This window comes from Eulemur rufifrons, chromosome 7, assembly GCF_041146395.1.
Source record: "Eulemur rufifrons isolate Redbay chromosome 7, OSU_ERuf_1, whole genome shotgun sequence".
Classification (NCBI taxonomy): Eukaryota; Metazoa; Chordata; class Mammalia; order Primates; family Lemuridae; genus Eulemur; species Eulemur rufifrons.
In genome coordinates, this window is record NC_090989.1 from 107,631,758 (window position 1) to 107,659,336 (window position 27,579).

The following is a 27,579-nucleotide window of genomic DNA, read 5'->3' on the forward strand; positions in this document are numbered from 1 at the left end:
GGTTGAGCATCCCAAATCCGAAAATCTCAAATCCAAAATGCTCCAAAATCCGAATCTTTCTGAGTACCAACATGACACTCAAAGGAAATGCTCATTGGAGTATTTCAGATTTCAGATTTGGAATGCTCAACTAGTAAGTATAATGCAAATATTCCAAAATCTGAAACACTGCTGGCCCCAAGTATTCCAATAAGGGATACTCAATCTATATCTCATAATTTTTCCTTAAATCCCTTTATTTCCACTAACAAATCTAGGCCTACTTTTGGGTCTACCACTTTTATTCCTATATGGACACTAAAGTATGTTATGATTGCTGCTATATGACTTTTTAACATTATGGTCCTATTTCTGCTAAGTTATTCTTATAGTTGTTATCAATTTAAGTTTTTAAAAAATTTCCTTTTTAGAACTCTGAAATAGTAGTTTAAATTTAAAAAAACTTGCTTATTCCTCATATACAATAAAATTCTGATATATGATGTTAGACAAATTATCAGACAATTGATCTCCATTCACCTAATATCAATGATGTAAAGAGGTTCAAGTGAACTTTCTGTAGTGAGGTGAGGTTCAATGATCCTAAAAATGGTAAATGAACCCATTCTTTGTGTGTGAATCTAAACTGTGTCCTTTATGAAATTATCTGTAAATCAAAACAGGAATTTAGGCAGACGACTGTTAAATATAATGTTAACAGGTACACTGATCAATAAATTGAAACTTTTTTATTTAACTCACATCTGCTTAGTTTTTTATTTAGTTAAGTATAAAGGCCCAGTTAATCAACTCATTAGATTGGTCAAGGCAAGACACTTGAACTACATAACAGGATTTAAAAAGCAGTTGGTTTTTTAGTAGTTCTCTGGTAATCATATACACACATACACACATACACACAAATTTGTAGAGTATTCTGGATATAGGATTTCCCCCATAATCTTGTATAATGCACTGTTCACAATCTGCAGTATTTTGAAAACTATATAAACTAGACATGGCCAAATTAGAGACATCTGATAAACTCTTATAAAGTATTTGGGAACTTCAGCTATATTCCCAAAAAGATTAATTTGAAACTATAAAAAACAAAAATTCATATAAAAGCACAACAGATTTAACAGACATCTTAAAAAAAATCAAATTGTAACTCAATTTTCTACTTTTCAAATATGACTCAGAAAAAACTTACAAGTAGCAATGTTTACTATTTTTTAAAAAAAAACAATTAACTGGGTGAATTTGGGGGGAAAAAAGCTATACAGTATTATTGCACTCCACGAATGTGCAGAATTCCAAAATGTGCCAGCACTGAAAAACTCTCTTGCATTGAGGTTTTCCAAGAGGTACAACGAGGCTGCCAAGAAAGCATCTGGTCTGTACTAACAGCTTGCTGTCTTCAGTACAGGCCTTCATAATGTCAGTCACGCTGCTCTTGCAAAAATCCCTTAATGTCTGAAAGATATACAGAAAAAAAAATATTTTATTTCAAAAATTACTCTTATAAAAACTCTTTTAGAAAGTTAACTCACTGATCAGAAAAGAACTGAACAACTCTGCTAAGCAAAAGTTATCTAACACCTGTGTTCACACATTTACTTGTAAGTTTTCTATCCAGAGCATTTTAAAAGAATCTGCACACTCTCAGGAACTAATTATTTGAAAGTAAGGAGACAATATATGTATACATACATTCTATCATATCAACTCTAGTCATTAGGATTTTGGAATGAAAAAAATGATGTTACAGGCCCTATTACTAAGCCTTAAAGATAAACAGAATTATTAACACAACCTTACTTTATTTGGCAGGTCCAAACTCTCTTGATATACTTATAAATTTTAATGAAGAACACATCCATCTGTTTAATCTTAAATTGGAAACTCAAGTGGTAATATATGTAATATCTACTAACTTGCTAATTCGTGATGAGAATTAACAGAAACCCATATATAGTTATATTTTTAAACTACTTACAAAAGAGTTTTCAGTGCTGATAGGTGGGGCTATGATCGATGATGTGGGATTGAATCCATATGCACATTGAGCTTCATTTCATTGTCAAGAATTTGAACAAGTTGTTGCATGGATGGAAGGTGACCAGATTCCAGCTTAGACCATACAGGTACATCTATAAAAATAAATGGTACCACCCCACAAAAAATTAAAGATGATTTTATAATAAACATCCATTCCATAAGTATTTATTGGGTGCCTATGTATATAACTGGGGATACAAAAGTGAGAAAAAGAGTACAGCTTCTTATTCTTAGGGAGTTTACATTTTCATAAGAGAAATACCAAAAGAACTACACAAATAGCTACAAGATTACAACTGCATACTATGAATTAAAACCAGAAAGTGCCACTGTACTATGAGAGGCACATACTCAAGCCTCTCTTCCTTACTAGTTAGACAAGTAATGTTCTAAAAGACAAAGAAAAATTTCCAAGACAGAGTGAAGGTTCATGGGAGTAGAAAACCATTGAGGCAGGGAGAATAGAAGTGTAAAGGCTGGAAAGGAGATTGGCACATTACAAGTAAGAAGAAGTCAGCACAGCTCAGAGAAATATAGGGGAGGTGTGGTAAAAAGGAAGTTGGAGAGGTAGAGAGGATTATACTGGAGCCAACAAACTAGGGCCAGAAAGTAAACATTTTTGGATAGGGAGATATACAGTTTCTGTCACAGTTATTCAACTCTCCTTGCAGCCTGAAAGCAGCTATAGACAATACATTAACAGGCATAGTTATGTTCCAATGAAACTTTATTCACAGAACATGCAGCAGAGGATATGGTCCATAGGACCATAGCTTGCTGACCCCTAGACTAGACCATGTAGGGCCTTTTGGCCATGTTACATGTTCTAGTCTTTATCCTGAGAACAAAGTCAAGTCATTTAATGAATCTGAGACATTCAAACAACAAGATAAAATTTGCATTTAAAACAATTAATTACTATTTAGAACTGATATTGGTGATTTTTTCTATAAGAAGCCAGATGGTAAATACTTGAGGCTTTACAGAACATGAGACAAAATCAAGGATATTTTATAGATAATTACATAACTAGAGAGACAAATTTCCACAAATTTTTCATTGATGAAACTCAAAACTTTAGTTATAAACACTGAAGTTTAAATTTCATGTAATTTCTATGCGTCACAAAATACTCTTTTGACTTTTTTTTTTTAACCATTTAAAAATGTAAAAACTGGCTGGGCTCCGTGGCTCATGCCTGTCATTCTAGTACTTTGGGAGGCCAACGCAAAAGGATCCCTCCAGGCCAGGAGTTTTTGAGACTGTCCTAAGCAAGAGTGAGACTCTGTCTCTACAAAAAATAGAAAAACTAGCTGGGCGTGGTGGTGCAGACCTGTAGTCCCAACTACTTGGGAGGCTAATGCAGGAGGATCACTTAAGCCCAGGAGTTGAAGGTTGCAGTGAGCTATGATGATGCCACTGCACTCTACCTGAGGCGACAGAGCCAGACCCTGTCTCCAAAAAAAGAAAAAATAAATAAATAAATAAAAGAAAAGTAAAAACCATAAAAACTGTTGTTAGCTCCAGGGCCATATTTGTCAACCCCTAGTTTAGAGAATGGATAAGAAGGTATCAAGGTAATTGTGGCCTGAACTAGGTTATGTTTAAGATTCCTAGGTATAGCACTTAGAAGGGAAGTCTAGAGCTATATATGCAGAGATTATCACACAAATGTTATTTTAAAGCCATGGGAATAGATGAGGCCCATAGAGATGATCTGCCATAAGAAGAGAAAAAACTCTTTGAGGAATTCCAAAATGTGAAGTTCCAATAGAGGTAAAGACAGTGAGTAAGTTCAAATTTTCTAAATTCTCCTATCTCCTGAATTTCCAATTTCTTTCAAATAAACTTCTCTTTTATGTAAGCATTAAAGAAGTTTCTCCTTCCCAAAGGATCTCATGTCAGCAAATAAATAATAAATAAAATAAAAAGTTTCTCTTATTATAAAATAGAAATGCTTGATGCTCATTTCAAATCATTTAAAATTTGTCACAAAATGCAAACTACACAGAACCTACCATTTAAAGTTATTTCAAATGCACCTGTTGACATACACTGGTTCTCAATCATGTTGCTCAAGAAGAAAACCATCATACATGCATAGACCTAAGAGAAAACATAATTAAACACATCAGAGAAAAGTCATTTTGAAGTCAAAATGATACAACAACTTAGGACACATTAATCTTTTTAACATATAGTCTCATTCTCTGTTTGGTAAATGCTCTTTTTAATCTACATTAAAAGTTTCCGTACAAACTATTACTGCTATTCCATATGTTCAGATAACATATCCAGAGCAAGAAAAATGCAGTATTAATTCACAGCTCTATACATACTGAAGAACTTATATAAGATATTCATAATGTACATAGGATCTCTAAGAAATATCATTAATAGATTTAATAAGTTAAACAAAAGAATATCAGTGTAAGAATAATTCATTTTACCATTTTGTAATATATGATTTCACAAAAGACTAGTGATGTAATAATCAGCAACACCATGTATTTAATACAATCTGTTTATTATCTTTCAAACAAATCATTTTAAGTCAAACTAAGAAAGTAGATTAGAAAGCACTGGCATATTAAAGTACATTCATGGCCGGGCGTGGTGGCTCACGCCTATAATCCTAGCACTCTGGGAGGCTGAGGCGGGAGGATCGCTTGAGCTCAGGAGTTCGAGAGCAACTTGAGCAAAAGCGAGACCCCGTCTCTACTAAAAATAGAAAAAAAAAAATTAGCCGGGCATGGTTGCTTGTGCCTGTAGTCCCAGCTACTTGGGAGGCTGAGGCAGGAGGATCGCTTGAGCCCAGGAGTTTGAGGTTGCTGTGAGCTAGGCTGACGCCACAGCACTCACTCTAGCCCAAGCAACAAAGCAAGACTGTCTCAAAAAAAAAAAAAAAAAAAAAAAGTACAACTATGTAGGAAGGAGTCTACTGAAAGTATTCAGCCTAGAACTAGCGGACAAGGCCAGATAGAGGACTCAAAAAAAGAACACTTCATAGAAGAAAGCTTAAGAAATTCTATTCAAGAGAAAAATAAAAATTTCTGACAGAATGGTAGATCCTCCAGAAAAAATTATTTTAAGTAACACATGAAAATAAGAGTGCTCTACAAAGAATGTATGCTGCAGCAAGACCCTACAAAAGAAAAGAGAACTAGCACAAGATTAAATATATTTATACTGATTCATTCAAGTAATCTGCCGAACAGAAGAGTCAAAGGACAAATAATTAAGAGAGGTGTTTTGATAAGAATAAATTGATCAAAACCCCTTTTATTAATGTGACTCAACTAATACCACATTACTTGGTACAAAAAAGGCCCACAATATGTGTATGTTTTGCTGGATATGATTTGACCTAAGTAATATAACCAAAATCAGGTACTAAGTTATTTTATGCCCAAGTTCTATTAAAGTAATACCTCCCTATTCCCTCAAAATAAAAAGGTTTAAGACATAATCATTCTTAATTCATCAATATGGAAACTTAGGCCAAAAGAGGTTAAGTGACTTGCCTAGAGATAAAAGTGGTATAAGCTGAAATAATACACATTAACAGGTGAATCAGTAACAAGTACTAAAAAAAAAATCCATTAAAATTTTTTAATTGACAAGCTAAAAACCTACAGTTACCAAAGCTATCAAGTTACTTTACATACCTTATTTTCTTGGCCCCACTGCCAGATGCTAGGAGCTTGCATGCCAAAAAAAGCAAAAGGATCCTTGCCAACAATTATTAAGCCTATTAATACTAGTTTGAAGATTGACAGGAAAGATGCTATATGTCTATCAAAAGAAAAGAAACAAATTCATCAGAAGCCACAATTTTCTCACCTACTTTAATATTTAAGTGTATGCATATAGATATTTTCTAGACACCAAATCTAAAAGTTACTAATAACAGAAAAAGAAGTTACTTAAGTTTATTGTGCAGTTTTAAAACAAAAATATTTAATATTTTTAAAATGGTAAAAGATTAACTTACAAAATTATACAGAATTGGCCTTTAAAGCTCATCTTTAGAAGGGTTGCCATCTCTGAAATGAACCTATTCCTTCTTACAGAAAAAGCCTTCTATATTTGAGTCAAATAAACTTGCTATTTATAAAGCAGCATTCTCTGTGTATTATTATAACCAACTAAGAAATTATAATAACCAAAGAAAGTTAATAAAACCAACTCACAAAAGTTTATAAACTGTTTTCCTTTTAAGTTACTGAAATTTACTTACCTATATATTGGCTGAGGGAGGTAATTCTCTCCTTCAATGCGGATGTCTGGGTACCTCTGGCTAATGACCCTCATGTACTCCTCAAACACCCGCCTATAGCCTCAGGAAACACTGCAGAAAATTAAGTGGTTTAGTATACACCTAGGTTTATTTTGCAGTTAGACAAAGCCTAAAACAATACCATGATTAAAAATTTTTCTCAAGAACAGTCACAAATTAATAATGATTGAACCTGGATGATGGGTACATGGAGGTTTTTCACAAATTTCAGTTACCTCCCCTTGAAATAAAGCCTTCCATTAGAACATTAAACTTCACAGATTTGGGTTACTGTTGGTTAATAGCAAATACCTATTCACAGTCATCATATATTGAGTTTTCACATCACTTTAGCCTTAGACTAAACTCCTTTTTTTTTTTTTTTATTTCATCTTATTGTTATGGGGGATACAGAATTGCAGGTTACATATGTTGCCCATGTACCGCCTTTCCCAAGTTAGGGCTCCACGCGTGTCTGTTCCCCAGATAGTGCGCATTGCACCCATCATGTAGGTATATATCCCTCCCTTCCCCACCCCCCACTTCCCGAGTCAGTACCTTCAAGCGTTACCATTCCCCAAACGGTGTGCAATGCACTCATTGTGTAGGCATACCCCCATCCCCTCCCCCACCCCCCACCTCAGTCTGATATCCGATTGGTGTCGTTCCCAGATGTGTATTTAGGTGATGATCAGGGAAACCAATTTTCTGGTGAGTACATGTGATGCTTGTTTTTCCATTCTTGGGATACTTCACTTAATATAATGGGTTCCAACTCTCTCCAGAGAACCATAGAGATGTCGTATCTTCATTATTTCTTATAGCTGAGTAATATTCCATGGTATACATATACCACAGCTTACTAATCCAATCATGTATTGATGGGCATTTTGGGTTGTTTCCACATCTTTGCTATTGTGAATTGTGCTGCTATAAACATTCGGGTACATGTGTCTTTGTTAAAGAATGACCTTTTTTCATTTGGGTATATGCCCAATAATGGGATTGCTGGATTGAATGGCAGGTCTACTTGAATCTGTTTAAGATACCTCCATAATGCTTTCCACAGGGGTTGCACTAGTTTGCAGTCCCACTAGCAGTGTATGAGTGTTCCTGTCTCTCCACATCCACGCCAACATGTGTTGTTTTGGGTTTTTTTGATAAAGGCCATTCTCACTGGGGTTAAGTGATATCTCATTGTGGTTTTGATTTGCATTTCTCTGATGATTAGGGATGTTGGGCATTTTTTCATATGTTTGTTAGCCATTCTTATATCTTCTTCTGAGAAGTTTCTATTCATGTCCTTTGCCCACTTTTTGATAGGGTTGTTTGATTTTTTTCTTGCTGATTTTCCTGAGTTCTAAACAGATTCTTGTTATCAGTCCTTTATCTGATGTGTAGTATGCAAAAATTTTTTCCCATTCTGTAGGTGGTCTGTTTATTATCGTGACTGTTTCTTTGGCTGTGCAGAAGCTTTTTAATTTAATCATGTCTCATTCATTTATTTTTGTTGCTGCTGTGATTGCCTTGGGGGTCTTCTTCATAAATTCTTTACCTAGGCCAATGTCTGTAGGAGTCTTTCCTACATTTTCTTCTAGAATTCTGATTGTATCACGCCTAAGGTTTAAGTCTGTTATCCACTGTGATTTGATTTTTGTGAAAGGTGAAAGCTGTGGGTCCTGTTTCAGTCTTCTACAAGTGGCTAACCAATTCTCCCAGCACCATTTATTGAATAGTGATTCTTGTCCCCAGAGTATATTCTTTCCTGCTTTGTCAAAAATTAGGTGACTATATGAGGATGGTTCTATATTTGGATTTTCTGTTGTGTTCCACTGTTCTGTGTCCCTGTACTTGTGCCAGTACCAGGCTGTTTTAAGAACCACGGCCTTGTAGTATAGTTTGAGGTCTGGCAAATTAATATCTCCCATTTTGTTTTTGTTGCTTAAAATTGCTTTTGCCATACGGGGTCTTCTCTGGTTCCATACAAAGTGTATAATTATTTTCTCTACGTCTGTGAAGAATGATGTTGGTAATTTAATAGGGATTGCATTTAATCTGTAGATCACTTTGGGTAGTATAGACATTTTAACAATGTTGATTCTTCCGATCCACGAGCATGGTATATTTTTCCATCTATTTGCAAGTTCTGCTATTTCTTTTCTCAGTGTTTCATAGTTTTCCTTATAGAGGTCCTTTACCTCTTTAGTTAGGTATATACCTAGATATTTTATTTTCTTTGTTGCTATTTTGAAGGGTATTGAGTCTTTAATTTGGTTTTCCAATTGACTGTTATTGGCATATATAAATGCCTCTGATTTGCGTATATTCATTTTGTAGCCTGAGACTTTGCTATATTCGTTAATCAATTCCAGGAGTCTCATGGTTGAATCCTGGGGGTTTTCCAGATATAGCATCATATCATCAGCAAAAAGTGAGAGTTTGATCTCTTCCTTCCCTATTTGGACTCCCTTGATTTTGCTCTCTTGCCTGATAGTTCTCGCAAGGACTTTCAATACTATGTTGAAAAGTAATGGGGACAGTGGGCAGCCCTGTCTGGTTCCAGTTCTAAGTGGGAGTGCTTTCAATTTTTCCCCGTTCAGAATGATGTTGGCTGTGGGTTTGTCATATATGGCTTGTATCATTTTTAGGTAGGTTCCATCTACGCCTATTTTGTTAAGTGTTTTTATCATAAAAGGGTGTTGAATTTTGTCAAATGCTTTTTCTGCATCTAATGAGAGTATCATATGGTTTTTGTTTTTGCTTCTATTTATGTGGTGAATTACATTTATAGATTTATGTATGTTGAACCACCCCTGCATCTCAGGGATGAAGCCCACTTGGTCGTGGTGGATTATTGTTTTGATAAGTACTTGGATTCGATTTGCTAGTATTTTATTGAAAATTTTTGCATCTATATTCATGAGAGAAATTGGTCTGTAGTTCTCTATTTTTGTTGCATCCTTTCCTGGTTTTGGTATCAATGTTACATTGGCTTGGTAGAATGTGTTGGGGAGAATTCCATCCTTCTCAATATCGGAGAATAGTTTATGTAGGATGGGCACCAGTTCTTCTTTGTATGTATGGTAAAATTCAGGTGTGAACCCATCTGGACCAGGGCTTTTCTTTTTGGGAAGGTTTTTTATTGCTGTTTCGATTTCAGTTCTTGATATTGGTCTGTTCAGGTACTCTATTTCTTCCTGGTTGAGCCTGGGAAGACTATGTGTTTCTAAAAATTTGTCCATTTCCTCCGCATCCTCCAGTTTGTGTGCATAAAGATTTTTGTAGAATTCATAGATGATATCTTGTATCTCTGTAGCATCGGTTGTGATTTCTCCTTTCATGTTCCTAATGGAGGTTATTAGAGATTTTACTTTTGTGTTCTTGGTTATAGACTAAACTCTTATATCTCTTCTGACTCTAAAATTTGATTCTACTTTGCAAAGGAAAACAAATATTGGGAAGATAATTTTCAACAATTTGGAAAGAAAATCCTTATTACTCTGGATATTAAGTCAACAGTATCCATCTTGTCCATTAAAGTCTCTGAACAACTCACTTTTGAATATGTTGCCCTAACAAGAAAAGGGAAATATACCACCAGAGTGCATATATAAAGAAAAAAGAAGATGATGCCACCATTATCAACAGAGGAGCTTACAAGTTCAGGCAATATTGCTAAGCACTTAAGTTCACTAAGTTCTAAGGACCACATAAATACCATAAAGCAATGAAGGTAACACTTGGTACAGGGGAAGTAGGTTCAGTAATTAAGTTATAGTACAGTAAAACCAGAGGTACCAGCTTTGTCAATTAAGGGGGAAAAAACAAACAGACACCGCCCACACCACTACCAACCCAAAGGAACAGTGTGGAGTTTATATCTAACAGGGTGAAATAGTCCAAATATTAGTAGATCTCAATTTATTTATGAAAACCTGCTTTTAAAAAAAAAGTGAGAAATTCACTGGTCTAATTTACAGTGAATATTTTCTTTACATTTAGAATGAATTTTCACAAAAGATGAAGTTCTTTAAAAGTATACTTTGCAAAGAGAGCCAAATCTCTACACTTAAATGGACTTATAATCTTCAGATACCTTTAGCATTCACCTTATCTAATACTTTACTATTACCATTGTTATTTTCTTTATTCTTTCCAATCAGCACGCTGGGTTTTACTGAGTTCATATTACTAATTTGATATAATTTAAAAAAATACAGAAAAGTTGCAAAAACAGTATAAAGATCTTACATAAACCTTTCACCTGGATTCATCAAGTATTAGTATTCTACCACAATTGCTTTCTCTACGAGAAATTTTTAATGCTGCTTTTGTTTTGAAGGTATTATAAAATAATCTAGATAACCTATAAGATTAACTACCTTAAAACCAAGAAATTGATTTCAATGCCGAAGTTTGCGCTGGTGTTTACAATGAAGTTGTTTATCTTAAATAATAGTATCTAACTTTTTTTTTCTTTCTTCCTATAGCTGGGACTACAGGTGTGTGCCACCACGCCTGGCTAATTTTTTAAAACATTTTTTTTTTTTTTGTAGAGACAGGATCTTGCCATATTACCCAGGCTGGTCTCCAACTCCTGGCTTTAAGCTATCTTCCCACCTCGGCCTCCCAAAGTGCTGGGATTACAGGTGTGAGCCACTGAGCCCAAGAATTTCAATTAATGTTTACCCTCTACCAAGAAAGCCAGGAACATATATTATAAAAACTGGTTCTGAATTGCTACAGAACTGGTTAGCTCCAAAAGCTCACTGATCATTAAAAACTGACCATTGCCAGGTGTGGTGGTACACACTCACAGCTCCAGCTAATCAGGAGGCTGAGGTGGGAGGATCAGCCTAGGAATTCAAGGCTGCATGAGCTATGATCTCACCAGAGTGAGACTTCATCTCTTAAAACAAACAAACAAACAAAAACAAAACCACAAAAAACCCTGACCATTACATTTTTAGATGTAATCTTTATTTCCTCTTGTTTTGTTTAAGTAGATGAAGTAGTAATAAACATCTGTCTGGGGCATTGCTCTAACTGTTTAAAAAATGAGATCTGAACAGGTACTTCATAAATCACACAAGAAACAAGACATTCAGGGAGCAAACAATAAACTAATTTGATAAATGCTTTTTAAAAAGTTACACACAGGAGTGCTCACACACTTTGGATGAAGATAAAAGATGTGGACCAGACTTGCTCAGTTTTTTCTAAAAGGTGCAAAAACAGCACTAAAGAGGTGGCAGCTTGTCAGGCTAGGAAACTATATTATATGAAATCAGGTGACATCCCTTTCAACTGCCTCACTCTTAGGGATTTACAATGTCCATCACTGTAAAAATACACAAAATGAGCCCAAAGTGGCTTCTGAGAGGTTGAGAGTCCTGGCTTCTTTACTGAGTCTATTCAAATGTCACCTGAAATCAGTCTACAACCAACAGGTAAAATTACAAGATAAATAGGAAAGCAATAAACAAAGCACCCAAAAGACCTTTCTAGTTTGGTCAATGAATTAACATAGAACACAATATATTTTATCTTTTTATCAGTCTAACAACTTATAAAAATGCACCGAGGGTAAATCTTATGGCATGTGAATTACACCTCAATTTTTAAAAAAAGTACTGAAAAGAATAAAAACATTAAGTAGTATATGAAGGATTTTGACAAGAGACAATTCCTTCAAACTGAAGTCAACTTTATTGAGTGGCTACACACCATATAAATCTGTTAATAAAAAAATACTTTCCAGAGTAAAGGGACAAAATTCCTTCTCTAGGAAGAACTGAAGAACTTAAGCAATTTATAAATTCTTGGTGGAAGAGGCCAGGTGAGGTGGCTCACACCTGTAATCCTAGCTACTCAGGAGGCTGAGGTTATATGCAACTCACACGGCACCAGAACCCATTTTTACACAGCATGCCACATGAGTTCTATGCGACACATGACATACTTATTGAATTTTTTTCTGAGAATTGAGTCTTTTGTTATTCCACAGGTATTTGCGTCTGGAGTGGACCTTGAGTGGCCCTGGATGATGACCTCTTAATCATACCCCCTAAGTATGTGCAACAATGTCACATTGCCACATAATCGTTCAAAGAGGTGCCAGGCAAAAACATTCAAGGGGAAATGCACAGCAACACAGTCCAGCACATATGGAGTTCTGTGACCAGAGCTGTGATCATCACTTAAGTTTATGTTTTTCGTTCTCAAGAGAAAATGGTAAATGAAGTTCTGGACATGAGTGACGAAGATATTGATCCATTTAGCGATGATTCAGAGGAGTATCATCTTAGTGGAGATAGTGGGAACAGTTCTGATAGCAGTTGCATTCCAGCAAGAAAAACTAGAACATTACATGCAGATCTTTCCAGTGGAGAAGTTTGTTCAAAATCTGTTACTGAAATACTCAAAGCAGTTGTAACTGATTTTAGTGAGAGTGATTCTTTGTCAGATGTTTCTGAAGAACCTGTAGTGACTAGTGTAAGTTCTTTGACCTGGGGTCCAGTTTCCAGAAGTAACATGAAGATTTTTGACTGTGTTGAAAGTAACCCTGGTGTTCCAATCAAAACTGCAATAAATCTACGTGAAAAAACACCTTATGATTTTTTCAAATTCTTCGTAACAGATGTTATTGATTCACATGGTGAAGGGAACTAATATCTACACAAGTCAGGCTTTACAAAAGGGTAATATCAAACCCCACTCCCAACTAAAAAAGTGGTACGGTGTTACTTCTCAAGAAATGGAACGATTTGGGGGAGTATTGTTTTGGACGGGCCTTAGCAAGAAGCCAAGACTTCTGGACTATTGGTAAAAAACCATTTGTATGACAATTCAGTGAAAAGCCTTATATGACGTAACCGCTTCGATATGCTTCTCAGAATGTGGCATTTCTCGATGAAGAATGTACTCCTGGTGACTGTCTCTTCAAGATCCAGCCACTTCTTGATTGTCTTCTTGAAAGGTTTCAGATTGCTATAGTTCCAGATAAGGAAATATGTATTGACAAAACGATGGTGCCACTTCTTGTATTTTATATATGCTTCACAAGGCCCTGGGCTCAAACCTAGCATGAGTTAAATACAAATCACATAGCAGTTAATGTGTTAACCAGTAACTTAACTAGCAGCCTGCTTCCCATCTCTCTTTCTGCCAATCAATTCAGCTGCTAGAGTGTAGATTCCATCATAGAACTCATCTGTGTAAAAAAACCTTTCTTACTTTCATATTCCTTAGAACACTAAACTTGAACTTCTCACCTGACATTCAAAATTCTATACTACTCAGTACCAATCACCTTTCAAATTACTGTCCTGAGCCTTCTAGTGTTTTGGATTATTCAACTTCCTATCCCACTTATATATTATGCCTTATATATTTTTGGGTCCGTATGTTTGCTCAGTCACCATCCCTAAAATACTGTTCCTGTTACCTAATTCTTACTCTTCAAGATTCCACCAGAGTTTTCTTCTTTTAAATTCCCTTAACATATACTGTCAGTACTATCTGTATGGTGCTTTACTACACACTGCCTAATACAGGTTACTGTTATATTTTTTGTATATGTAGTCTCCCTAAATATACTATATTCCTTCAAGACTGGGATCATCTTTTATCCTTCTTTAGAGCTACCACAGTGCCTAATACAAAGTATAAGCTCAAATAACATTTGATTAATGTTAACATAGACCCACTTTATTCAAATGGCAGTGAATTACAGAATCAGTTTTAACAGATATTTTATAGAAGTACTTATATGGTATATATAATTCCAATTATTTTCCTACTTCAAGCCTACTGTAAAACATCTCATAAATTCTAAATTAATAACATCTATTTCTTATAAAATAATTTTTAAATTCTTTCATCTTCTTATCAACTGGATGGTTGTTCTCTCACCTCTTTTATATACCTAACAAGGTTCATCTGAATTACCAGGGCTTCTCTTAATATTCCTCCTAGCTCAACTAACCATGCAAGAGAAAACCTGATCCTAGTTCTAGCTCTGTCACTGAATAATATCTGTAAAATTTTAGATATACCTTCCAAGTCGGCTTCTTATATTTTCATGTGTTAATAAGATCCTCTACAGCTCTAAATTCTACACTCACTCTTCCTTTCTCCCTAAAATCCTCCATTAAAAAAACAAAACAAACTCCATTTCTTGAGCGGCATTGGTGGTATAGTGGTGAACATAGGTGCCTTCCAAACTCCATTTCTAGTCATATCTGACCTGTTTTCTAAGCAAGAAACCTCGTTTATTTAACTTTATTCACTGAATCCTCAACTGTCACAAAAACAAAACTTTTCCCATGTAAAACTGTCCCAGGAAAGGTTTCCCTTTCCTGGCTTATCAAATCTTCTGGTTGTACCATTTGGTTCTGGCAAACATTCCCTACAGTTCACCAAGATTTTAAGCCTGACAATCTAATCTGTAGCTTCTAAGAACTACTAGCTAGGAAAGGTATGCCTCACTTGGGCTTCCTTCCACTGCTCTTGCCCCATGCACCCTTACTCCATTCATAGCTCTCTTAAGAATCTCCAACAGAAGAGCCAGCTAACTCTAAAAATCTCATATATGTATTTTCTTTGTACTTGTTAGCGGCAATAGAGTGAAACCTCATCTCAAAAAAAAAAAAAACACCCCAAACTGTTCAATAACCCTTTATCTTCACTTCATCCCAAAGGTTTCAAGGTCCTTGGATAACTTTGTTATTATTTTTTTTTTATAAATCTAAAATATACTATCTCTTGATGAATAACTGCATGTGCTTTCTCCTCTGGCCAGGGTAGCCTCATTACCATTCCACTTTTGCATTTTGGACAAAACCGGTAAAATACCTGTATCTGTTAACTACTGCCAGAGTCCTCAAGAACAAAAGATCCATCTTGCAAGGATCCTCTCTCAAAACTTGTGAATCAATCACTTGGCTAACAAACACCATGTGTTAAGGATCTTAGGAAACCTAATGAGAGGGATGCTCCATCACAATAATTACTCTGAACCTCTCAGTCATCTCTAGGTCTTTTTCTCTAAAAAAATCTTCCCATCTCCTGGCCGGGCACAGTGGCTCACGCCTGTAATCCTAACACCCTGGGAGGCCAAAGTGGACGGATTGTTTGAGCTCAGGAGTTCGAGATTAGCCTGAGAAAGAGCGAGACCCCGCCTCTACTAAAAACAGAAAGAAATTATATGGACAGCTAAAAACATATACAGAAAAATTAGCCGGGCATGGTGGCGCATGCCTGTAGTCTCAGCTACTCGGGAGGCTGAGGCAAGAGGATTGCTTGAGCCCAGGAGTTTGAGGTTGCTATGAGCCAGGCTGACGCCATGGCACCCTAGCCTGGGCAACAGAGCGAGACTATGACTCAAAAAAAAAAAAAAAAAAAAAAAAAATCTTCTCATCTCCTATACAGTTTAGTGAGGAGAATGTCCCTTGAGTATTTAACCTTTGCAGCATCAAATTTTACAATTCCCCTCTTTCATCAGTCTTTCTGTAACTGCCATTTACATCACATAACACTCCACTAAACAAAGTAAAAAATTTATAAAACTTTTTGTACTACATCCACCCCTTTTCTTCAGAAAACTACTTTAAGATTATTATTACTAGGCAATGCTTTCCATATGCAGCACAGAAACATGCTGTAGCTATGACTTAAAATTTTAACTAGTATGTTTGTGCTATGGTTTGGATGTGTCCCCCAAAAAGCATGTAATGGAAACTGAATTCCCAATGCAACAGTGTTGGGAGATGGGGCCTAATGGGAGATGATTAGGTCATAAAGGACCCACCCTCATGAATGGATTAGTATTGATGATTAAATAGCTTGAGGCTGTGAGTTTGATCTCTTGTTTTCTCTTGCCCTCTCTTTGCCCTTCCACCATGGCATGAGACAGCAAGAAGGCCCTTGCCAGATGTCTGCACCTTGACATTAGACTTCCCAGCCTCTAGAACTATGAGAGATAAATTCCATTTCTTTATCAATTACCCAGTCTGTGGTATTCTGTAATAACAACACAAAATAAAGACAATTATGTCTAATTCTGCTCAAAAACCCTTTAAATCTCCACTCTTTTTGACTATTTCTTTTCCAAGAAGGTACAGTGAAAATGAAAGTGAATGATATCAAGAACTCTCAGACCTCAAAAAATAGATAAGCTGGAGTTGATGTGTGGGGCATTCTGTCTAGGATTACAAACAATTTTAACAAGAAAGAAAAAGTAAAGTATCATTTAAAAAATCTACTTCAGACTCTGTCTCAAAAAAAAAAAAAAAAGACAATCCTTTATTATCCCCACTTTATAAATGAGCAAACACTCAGGAGGTTAATTTGTTTATGGTCACATAGTCTGTATGTGGCAGATTCAGAATTAGAACCCAGATTATGTGAGATCACCCAAATTATAAGACTATAAAATCCAATCCTCCTCAAAGGAAACTAAGACAAAGGATCTTAATATTAGAAAAGAATGACCAACATAAAAAACTTATGACTCATGAGCTTTCTCACTGACCAACAAGACAATGGCCACGTCCATTAACCTTTGCCCTAGTATCCTCTCCAGTATAACAAGTAGGATAATACCTGCAGTATCCAACTCCCAATAAAGCATGTAAAAGTGACACACGTATGTATGTAGGTTATCACCATTAGAAAACGTTAACAACACTTAGATACTTTAAATGAGTAAAACATTTCATAGTCTCCTTTCCTAAAGGAGTTCTCAATCTAATTATTTTAGAAAGACATACACAGCAAACCCTGGGGAACAATTATAAGGCAAAATATAAGCAAGCCCATAGAGCAACGTACAAATTATAACCACACATGTTAAAGTAAAAGAGCAAGCAGAACATGAATTGTAATTTCACTGGCATATCTTTCTGTCATACTTCTCTTACATCACAAACTCCCTACTAGTAAAATTGAAAATAATAAAACACAGACTCAGACTGCTAGAATGATAGAAACATTAAGACTGTATTTAGTAACCAAGATGCAAACTTGAAGATACACCAAAAACAGGGTGGCATCTTGAATTTGTAGTAATAATATAACCAAGTCAAATCAACCCTAAGTAGAGTTCTGGTCAGTGACACACCTACTTCCCAAATGAACCCCCAGTCAAAGTGGGGGGGAAAAAGGTAACTTAAACCTAATGAAAAGATTGTCTTGCTTGTAGTACAAATGCTAGGTTTCATAAAGCCAAACCGTAACAAAATTAGTTAAATCACCTTCAAAAGCAAGCACTGTAATGTTAGAATAGAGATCAATCATAATTAAAACAATTGGGTTCCATTTTCATGCATACAATGACTACAACAGGAATCTTTGATACCATTTATTCTCCATTTCTCATTTTTTTCTACCAAACTTTTCTAAAATATTAAACTACTAAAAATCTTTTTTTTTTTTTTTTTGTTGAGACAGAGTCTCACTTTGTTGCCCAGGCTAGAGTGAGTGCCGTGGCGTCAGCTTAGCTCACAGCAACCTCAGACTCCTCGGCTTAAGCGATCCTACTGCCTCAGCCTCCCGAGTAGCTGGGACTACAGGCATGCGCCACCATGCCCGGCTAATTTTTTCTATATAGATTTTTAGTTGTCCATATAATGTCTTTCTATTTTTAATAGAGACGGGGTCTCGCTCAGGCTGGTCTTGAACTCCTGACCTTGAGCGATCCACCCGCCTCGGCCTTCCAGAGTGCTAGGATTACAGGCGTGAGCCACCGCGCCCGGCCCTAAAAATCTTTAATGTATCTTTTGATGCATAACCTCTATCAGATTATTCAAATTCTGAAATCACAGAAATTCACAAAAATGAATCACACCAAACACAATAATCAACGTCTAATGACAAAATCTAGGAGAAAATGAATTAATTATGAGGCAGACAGAAAGGGTAAGATTAAGAAAATTTCCCTAAACTCTGCTTCAGGAAAATTCCTACCTAAAAGCTCACAGGTCTAAGGCCCATTCCAGGAGAAATGGATAGTATAGATAGTTGTTCTTCACTTTCAGTGAAGTCAGTTACTATGCATTCTCCCATTCCCAACTTTCTGCATCCTGGCAGAGGATGTTTTAAAAAGAAAGATAACACCAAGAGGATAAGTAGTGAGGGTATATCAGGGTAACAGGGCAGCAGGAAGAGGACTGGCAGTAGCAAGTGAATTCTGGAAGTTTAACCTCACCTGTGGAGGCACAGAGGCCAGGCCAAGGTTACTGATAGCATAGTATATTCAAAATAGAAGTCTTACATATATCACATCCTATGTATAACAGCTAAGAGGCTGAAGCAGACGCCAACCAGGTAAAAACCTACCATAAAGGAACTGTACTGGGAGATATCAATCTATACTCCAGTTAGGAATTTAAAAAGTGGGGGGAAGAATGGGAAGGATATTTTCACAGGGCCAACCACAAAGGACTACAACCGAGTGTATTCATTTTTTCAACAAATATTAAGTGACGATAGATACTGTTCTAAGCTCTACAAATACATCATCAAGCAAAAGAAAAATCTATGCCTTTTTGGTGCTGGCAACATTCTAATGTAGGAGACAGAGTTTGTTAATTAATATCGGAAGCTGTTTCTCTTGTCTTGCTTCAGAAAACAGGAGGAAAAAAAACCTAAGGAACTATGGAAAAAAACATCACAAAAGAGCAGAAGCAGTAACCAAAAGATTCAAAATAAGAGCCCATATCCAAAAATACTCTGTAACAGCCAGAAGAAAAGGATAAGAGAGATATGGAAGAACTGTAAGAAAACTAAACCAAAAAGCAGAATTAAAACATATTTTGAGGCCCTAGCAAATCAAATCCATAATAAGATAAGACCTCACATCCATTAGGATGGTCACTATCAAGAGAACAGAAAATAACAAGTGTTGGTGAGGATGTGGAAAGACTGGAACCCTTATGCATTGTTGGCGGTAATGTAAAACAGTGTAGCCATTATGGAAAACAGTATGGAGGTTCCTAAAAAATTAAAAATAGAATTACCATATGATCCAGGAATCCAACTTCTGGGTATATATCCAAAAGAATTCAAAGCAGGAAGAGATATTTGCACACATAAGTTGATCCCAGTACTATTAACAATAGTCAAGACGTGGAAGCAACCCAAATGTCTGTCTTTGACATATGAATGGATAAAGAAAATGTGGTATATACATAGAATGGAATATTATACTGCCTTAAAAAAAGAAATCCTGCCATTTGCTACAACACAGGTAAAACTCAAGGACATTACATGAAGCAAAATAAGCCAGTGGCAAAAGGACAAATACTGTGTAATTCCACTCACGAAGTGGTCAAAATCATAGAAAAGTAAAAGTAGAAAGGTTGCCAAGGGCTGGAAGAAGGAAAGGGGAAAATTAGTGTTTAGTGGGGATAGAGTCTAAGTGTTGCAAAACATGAAAAAGTTGTAGAGATATGTTGCACAACAATATGAATATATTTAACATCAATGGACTATGCACCTAAAAAAGGTTAAGACAGTAAATGTATTGTTATGTGATTTTTACCACTTTTCTTTTAAAAAACATATCTTGAGTCCCTAAAGAAAAAAAGTGATGTGGTAGAAATCTGAAACAGTGACAGAAGATGAAAAAACAAAAATTACAGAAGCTCTCAAGAATATCATTAATAGATGAATCTCAATAGCGAGATTTTTTCCTATAGAAAACACCTTCTTTCTGAGAGCCCACAAAACATTTGCAAAAACTGACCATTTATTTTAGGTCACAAAGAAAACCCAGTAAGCAGAAATATCAAATGTTGTTCTTAGATTATAATGGAACAAAATAGAAATTTTTTTTTTTTTTTTGAGACAGAGTCTCACTCTGTTGCCCAGGCTAGAGTGCCCTGGTGTCAGCCTAGCTCACAGCAACCTCAGACTCCTGGGCTCAAGCAATCCTCCTGCCTCAGCCTCCCAAGTAGCTGGGACTACAAGCATGCACCACCATGCCCGGCTAATTTTTTCTGTATGTTTTTAGTTGTCTAGCTAATTTCTTTCTATTTTTAGTAGAGATGGGGTCTCACTCTTGTTCAGGCTGGTCTCCAACTCCTGAGCTCAAATGATCCACCTGCCTTGGCCTCCCAGAGTGCTAGGATTAGAGCAACCACGACTGGCCCAAAATAGAAATTTTTAAAAAACCCAATTCGCTCTATGATCTTCTAGTAGCAGTATTAACTAATTCAACTATCTCAGAATTTAAAATGTGATACCCTTTGACATAATTGTTAACATTTTACTTCTACAGATTTATTTTATGGAAATAATTGGACAAGTACACAAAGGTATTTGAGGTTATTCTCTCAGCAAAGTAATTCTGTAAAAAATTTGGGTCAACATAAATGTTAATAAGGCACTGGTTAAGTAAAGATATATCCATTTTATGGAATACTGGAATACTGATGCATATCTGTATTTACTGACATGAAAAGGTAAGTGTGGGGGAGGAGGCAAATTTTTTAAAAAGCATACAACTATAAACTAATTTATACAAAATTACATCATATGGAATGTGTCTATGTCGTCCTCGAAGAGGACTCCTTATATAGACACATACCATATTGTATAGTACACAGGACTTTTTACTTCCTTTTACTTCATTATTTTTATAACAAAATATATTATTTTCATAACCAGAAAGCTATTTTCATTTTTTTAGAGTTAAAAGTCAAAAATGAAATCTTTCAAAGTTCTCATCACAGCATTGAAGATAATAATGAAAATAACAAACAATAAGCAACTGATAAATGATAGCATATATATACTGTGCTAGGTGTTTTAAACTGATTATCTGACTTCCGTTTTCCTCATTTTCTGTCCCTACCCCCTTCTATATGCTAAGTCAGGCTTCACATTTGCTTATGGTCTTCCCTTACCCCTTTCCCTGTATTTCCTGGTAGAGATCCCCCACACCCTTCAAGATTTCATTTCCTCTTCTCAAAGCCTTCCAACTCCCCCTGAATAAGTAATCCTTCTTTCCTCTGAGTTTCTATAGTCCTCTGTTACAACCTCTTTTAGAACACTTATTCTGTTTTACTGTGAATATAGTTTATGACTGTCTCTCCACTAGACAACTGATTTTCAAACCTTATTGTTAAAAAAAAAATCCTCCTCCTAAAGCTTGGACAAAAAAAGGGGAAACAAGTAGCATTAAAAAAAAAAAAGGTTTAAACAAAAATTTAGTTCATGCAAAAACCTACGTAAGATTTCTTCCTCACCAATCCCAAGCTGCATCCCAATCACAGTGTATGAGAACATGATTACCCTTTTTGGAAAGCAAGGAAGGTGACCAGCAGAGAAACCAGAGTCCCCCAGCTACACTCTTAAGTGGCAAAGACAGAAAAGAAGATAAACACATATACACACTTTTATTTTTTTCCTTTAAGCCTCCCAACAGTACAAAATAGAATAGAGTATCAGAGGTAAATGGAATACAACTGTCCTCATTTTGCAGATGAACAAGTTGAGCACTAAAGAGATTTTTTATTTAAAGAAAATATCATAGAAAATAAAGAGATTTAATGCTATTTACCTAATGTCATTCAAGGGTACGAGGCACATCTAATAAGAACCTAGTGTCTAAACTGCTAGTCCAGTAAATGAGCAGTTTCCCAATAACTATACTAGCCAAAACTTCTGAGATTATCTTGGTATTTCTTTTTTTTGTTGTTTTGTTTTGCTTTTTGAGGCAGAGCCTTGCTCTGTTGCCCTGGCTAGAGAGCAGTAACGTCATAAGAGCTCACTGCAATCTCAAACTCCTGGGCTCAAGTGATCCTCCTGCCTCAGCCTCCCAGGTAGCTGGTACTACAGGTGTGTGCCACCACACCTGGCTCATTTTTTTCTATTTTTGGTAGAGACAGGGTCTCGCTCCTGCTCAGGCTGGTCTTAAACTCCTGACCTCAAGTGATCCTCCAGCCTCAGCCGCCTAGCGTGCTAAAATTAAGGCATGAGCCACCATATCCAGCCTACCTTGGTATTTCTAAATGCTATATTCAACTTGATTTTCCACCACTTACCTTAACAGCAAACTGTAAGGAAATAATGTTTCAATTTTCTGTAAGAGAATATAAAACCTTCAAAATCATTCAGTCATGTTTTACCTACATCTAAAAGCTTTGAACTAAATACTTCATTCATTATTAAGTGAAAACCATTATGTATGTATGTGCATTGTGTTCAATTAGATGCTGCAGCTACTTGTTTTAAAAAAATGGTAAAAAACAAAACAAAATGGTGGCTAAATTTCATGTGAACATTTCTACAGAATTTAAAAAATCTAACCTATTGGTAGGTGTAGCAACCACCATTTTATTTCTTCTCTAGTAACACTATTACTATTAATCTGCTATCTGGACCAACTTCTTACTGCTTGTTTATTTCATTGATACCAAGAAGCATATTTTTCCATATTTAGCATCTCTTAAAAAAAAAAAAAAATCAGGGCCAGGCATGGTGGCTCACACTGTAATCCCAGCATTTTGGGAGGTGGAGGCAGGAGGATTGCTTGAGGCCAAGAGTTGGAGACCATCCTGGGTAACATAAGAGACCTCCTCTCTACAAAAAAAAAAAAAAAAAGAAAAAAAAAAATTAGCCAGACATGGTGGCAGACACCTGTAGTAATCCCAGCTACTTGAGAGGCTGAGGCAGGAAGACTGCTTGAGTTCAGGTGTTTGAGGCTGCAGTGATGTATGATCCCTCTACTACACTCCAGCCTGAGCAACACACACACAAATCAGGATTTACGTTATAATCATTAGTGTATTAGTTTTAAATGACAGTATCTTTTCCTTCTAAGTTGTATATAAAGTAATGATACATCTTACAATCCTATATATTTTAGATCTGGTGAAATACAGTAACTATAAATTTAAATTTTCTAGTTTCTAGTGAATGGTGTAGCATCACTCCAGGAGTCAGGAATCATCTTTGACATCTCTCACTTGAGGCCACCTCTCCTTGCCCCCAAATATATACTTCATCATCAAGAGCTGCTAAATTTACTTCCTAAATAATTTCAAACTTGTTTCTTTACTTTCTACACCTACCACCACCTTTCTATTCCAAGTTCCATCATTTTTTTGCCTGGACAACCCTGAAAGCCCCCCTAAATGGTTTCCTATTTATTCTTTGTCCCCTGGAATATCTTTTCCACAATGAAACCAACTGGTCTTTCTTAAGCATGACCGGCTAGACCCTCAAGGTTGTGTGCCACATTCTTTTTGGTCTTAGAGGTCAATAGCCTTAGGCTTCTCAAGTAAACTGTTCTTTTCTACTGTAAGCCCACTGCACGTTTTATTCCCATTGCCTGGAAAGCTCTCTACATAAATCTTACCCTTCAAATCTCAATTCAAAGTTCATTTCCTCATGGAAGCCTTCCCTGATCCCTTAAGTCTCTCTCATATCACCACATAACCCTTCTTCATAGCGCTGAGCACAACTGTAATTTTATGTGTGTGTGGTCCATTGATTAATGGCTGTATCTGCTCTTGCCTGTAAAGTCCATGAGAGCAGTGAATTCAATTCCCTGCATCAAAGTGCCTGCATAGAGTAGGTGCTCAAATATTAGTATTTGAATATGCAAATATCAAGTCTACAGTAACTAACATGCTCTCTATAACTCACAATTTCTCACAATTAAGCATTTTACTAATTTTGATCAGTATCAACATCCAAATCAGTTTTAGGCCTTTATTTTAATCTCTTTAAACTGCAACAACTAATTAAATTCTATACATCTAATTACATGTTAAATTATATATATGTATAAAAAGTAAGTATGCATGTCATACATCATGCCTAAAAGTAGCTATCAGAATACATTATACATAAAAATCAAAAAGAGGAAAATGTGGGCCGGTGCAGTGGCTCATGTCTGTAATCCTAGCACTTTGGGAGGAGGAAGCGGATCGCTTGAGGCCAGGAGTTTGAGACCAGCCTCAGCAACATAGTGAGACTCTACCTCTACAAAAAATAGAAAAAAAAAAATAGGTGGGTTAGGTGGCACAAGCCTGTAGTCCCAGCTAATCGGGAGGTGGATCGTTTGAGCACAGGAATTTGAGGTTGCAGTGAGCTAAGACTACCCAACCACACTCTATCCTGGGCAACACAGTGAGACACTGTCTCAAAAAAGAAAAAAAGGAAGAAAATGTGATTGGAGAATTTCTTATGTTCAATGTTTAAATGTCCAAATAAATAGGATAAATTCTGTCCCAAATATGAAGCCAATGTCATCAAAATTATCTAATTCTATTAATATTGCTCAATCAATTGACATAATAAACCAAAGACTCAGGTACATAGAGTACTACTGTGTTAATTTTGTAGGCTTCATGAGGTGGTTATAACTGTCTTGTTCACCATATCTTCGGTTCCTGGCAAACAGCAGGTACTGAATGAAAATTTATTGAAAAAAACACATATGATAAGAAAGACTTTATAATAAGAAACAAACTATTCTACAAGCTTGATCTCTGCACTATGTTGCTATTTTGTTGTAGTAACAATTACAAAAGTGCTACAATCACCAGGTGATATGCTGAGCTACAGTTATTTTTAAAAAGTATTCATAAGGGACAAAATCAATCGAAACTAAAGTAAAAAATAGTTTTTTGATTAACAGTGGTAATTAATGAAAAATTGCATTTGATAACACTGAAATCAAATGGAATTTTAAAATTTCTTCATGTGGCTAGGCGTAGTGGCTCACACTTATAATCCTGGCACTTTGGGAAGGCAAAGCAGGAGGATCGCTTGAGGCCTAAGACCGGCCTGAACAACATAGCAAATCCCCATGTCTACAAAAAGTGGAAAAATTAGCTAGGCATGGTGGTGCATGTGTGTATTCCCAGCTACTCAGAAGGCTGAGGCAGGAGGATCACTGAACCCAGGAGGATGAGGTTGCACTGAGCTAGGACAACACCATTGCACTCTGCCCTGTCTACCTTGAGCAACAGAGCAAGACCCTGTCTCAAAAATAAATAAATAAATAAATTCTTCATGTGTTTATCCTCAGTTATATTAGCTTCCTCTACTTCCACAAACAAACTTGCAAACCAACATCCAAGAGATTCTACCAAAACCAGCAACCCAATATTCACTTTACTATAAACAGATTAATCTCTGGGGGAAAAGCAACAAACAAGCTAAGTATATTTGTATTTGGTAAGGCATACTAATAAAGTTATTTCCCATCTATACTTTAAAAAATTGAAACATTTTCGTTCTGTAACATGCTCAGGGTGACTGCAAAAGAAAACTTATTAGACTTTTGGGGCAAGTCTGTGCTTACAACAAAAACAAAGAAAAACTGTCAAAAGTTCAACTGAAGTACTTAGGACATTTTTAAAAAGTTTAATTTGAAGGACTGAATGTCCTTCTTCACATTTGTTTACACATTTTGAAAACCTTGCTATGAACATCCTCAGTGGAAGATATGTCTGGTAAATTACTGTGACAAGTATTTCAATACAAGGAAATGTAAAAGAGGAGCATTTTGGAAAAGCAAAACTGCAAAGAAGAGATAGTAAAGTATGACACAGAAAAATCATATAATTTGAAAACTGCAGTCTTTTTTAATTCTTTAAACCCAAAAGTATCACAATCCTTAACAATCTTTAGGTTGGTAAAGTGATTATCGCTCTTTAATAAAAGAAAAAATTAAGAGAAAAAATTTCGAATGGTCAAATCATGCTCCCATTTGCAGTATTATATGAAAGATGATATATTCCAGGTACATAGTAAACTGTATTAGGGAGTTGCTTGTTTTAAATCAGAAGAAATTACAATGTTTTTAGTTTTCACTCCAAAAATAAAGTCTGACCATCTCATTTTCTAATTCTCTTGCTTAAATGCCACCTTAAACTGACTTTTTTTTTAATTTTCAAGATTTGCTTAGTCGTCAATGATTAAGCAAAAAGCTAGCTGGAGAAGTAAAAAATCTAAACTTTAGTACAGTTATATTAAAACATGAAGTTTTAAAAAGATGACTTTAAATGAATTATGTCCAATACCAATATTCCAAAGGATCAGGACTCTGATGATTTACTAATCTGACCATTCTATCCTGAGAAAACGTCATCTTTTGGGCCGTGAGATTCTCATTCTGCAATTTTACAGTTTTGGATTTAAAAAAAAAAATCTTCTGAGCCTTTCAAACCTTCCCCAACCCCACTTACCTTATAAAATGCATCACTGCACTGCTTCTAACCCTTAACTATTAGCTAATAACAAAATCATTTACAGAACAATGTCGAAAACCTCCAGGTTCTTTTCCTACTTCCCTGAATGCGCAACACATGTGAAAGGTAGAACGAGATGCCAGAGGCAACTCTTGAGAGGTGGGTGAGAAGGGAATGGGAGAGAAAACCTGGTTGTTTGGGAGCGAACCGTCAAAGTTAGAAGAGCAACGCGCTCCTTTTCTGACACTTTGGATATCGCAAACCGAGAACCAGCATCCCCAGATCGCCTCTCCAAGCCCTCTAGCTGCCAGAAACCCACTCCCTCACTCAATAGACGCCCCAGCAGGTCCAGGAGAAAGAGGCATCTGTCAATCCCGGATCCTCTCCAACGACCCGAATTAACCAACACCTAGCCAGGCAGACCCGGAAAAGGGGATAGGAAAAGTGAATTGAATGACAAACGCCTGGCTCTCCTCCGCCGACGCAGCGCCTACTCATGCCCATCTCTGCAGGCAGCCAGGGTAGCTATGGCGTGACGCCGCCAACCGGTCCTCTGTACTGATAAAGAGTCCCGTAGTCCTCTCCTTTCAGCGTTTAACCTTCTCGTGCCCTCCTTTCTCATTCCCACCATTCTACGAGGCAAAAATAAAGCGAGCGGTTGTACTTGTAAGGAAGAAGGGCGGCCTGACGGTCCCACAGAAATGCCTGAGGGAAGGCATGCTGCGGAAAGGCGCCGTTCTTCAGGACCAGGAAGGAAGATGTAGCCAGCTAGGCCGCGAAGCCGCGGCCTTGCGTAGCGAGCGGCGCCGAGCACAGGCGCGGCGGGGCAGCCCAGGTCCGGTGCACATACTCACCAAATCTGGAACTTGAGCAGCGGCCCTGTGGCGTACTGCATCTTTAATCTCTTGCTGGGCACGCCGCCCAAATTGGCCGAGGCCTCGCTCCGGACCATCGCCGACGCCGCCACCAGGAGAAGCAGCAGAAGCCTCATCTTAAATGAGACAGCCACTTCAGCCGCCCTCAGACTGAGACTGCAGCCAGCCCAAAGCT

At 36.6% G+C, this 27,579-nt stretch overlaps 1 protein-coding gene across 1 annotated transcript; it reads right to left on the minus strand.

Moving 5' to 3' along the window:
• Positions 1–699: 699 nt before the first annotated feature.
• SELENOT (selenoprotein T) lies at positions 700–27,579 on the minus strand. The gene is made up of 6 exons (XM_069473083.1): positions 27,384–27,579; positions 6,281–6,391; positions 5,709–5,835; positions 4,059–4,146; positions 1,979–2,132; positions 700–1,455 (listed from the first exon to the last, which is right to left on the minus strand). Exons 1-5 carry the CDS (start codon positions 27,518–27,520, stop codon positions 2,008–2,010), a joined length of 588 nt encoding a protein of 195 aa, XP_069329184.1. The 5' UTR covers positions 27,521–27,579; the 3' UTR covers positions 700–1,455; positions 1,979–2,007.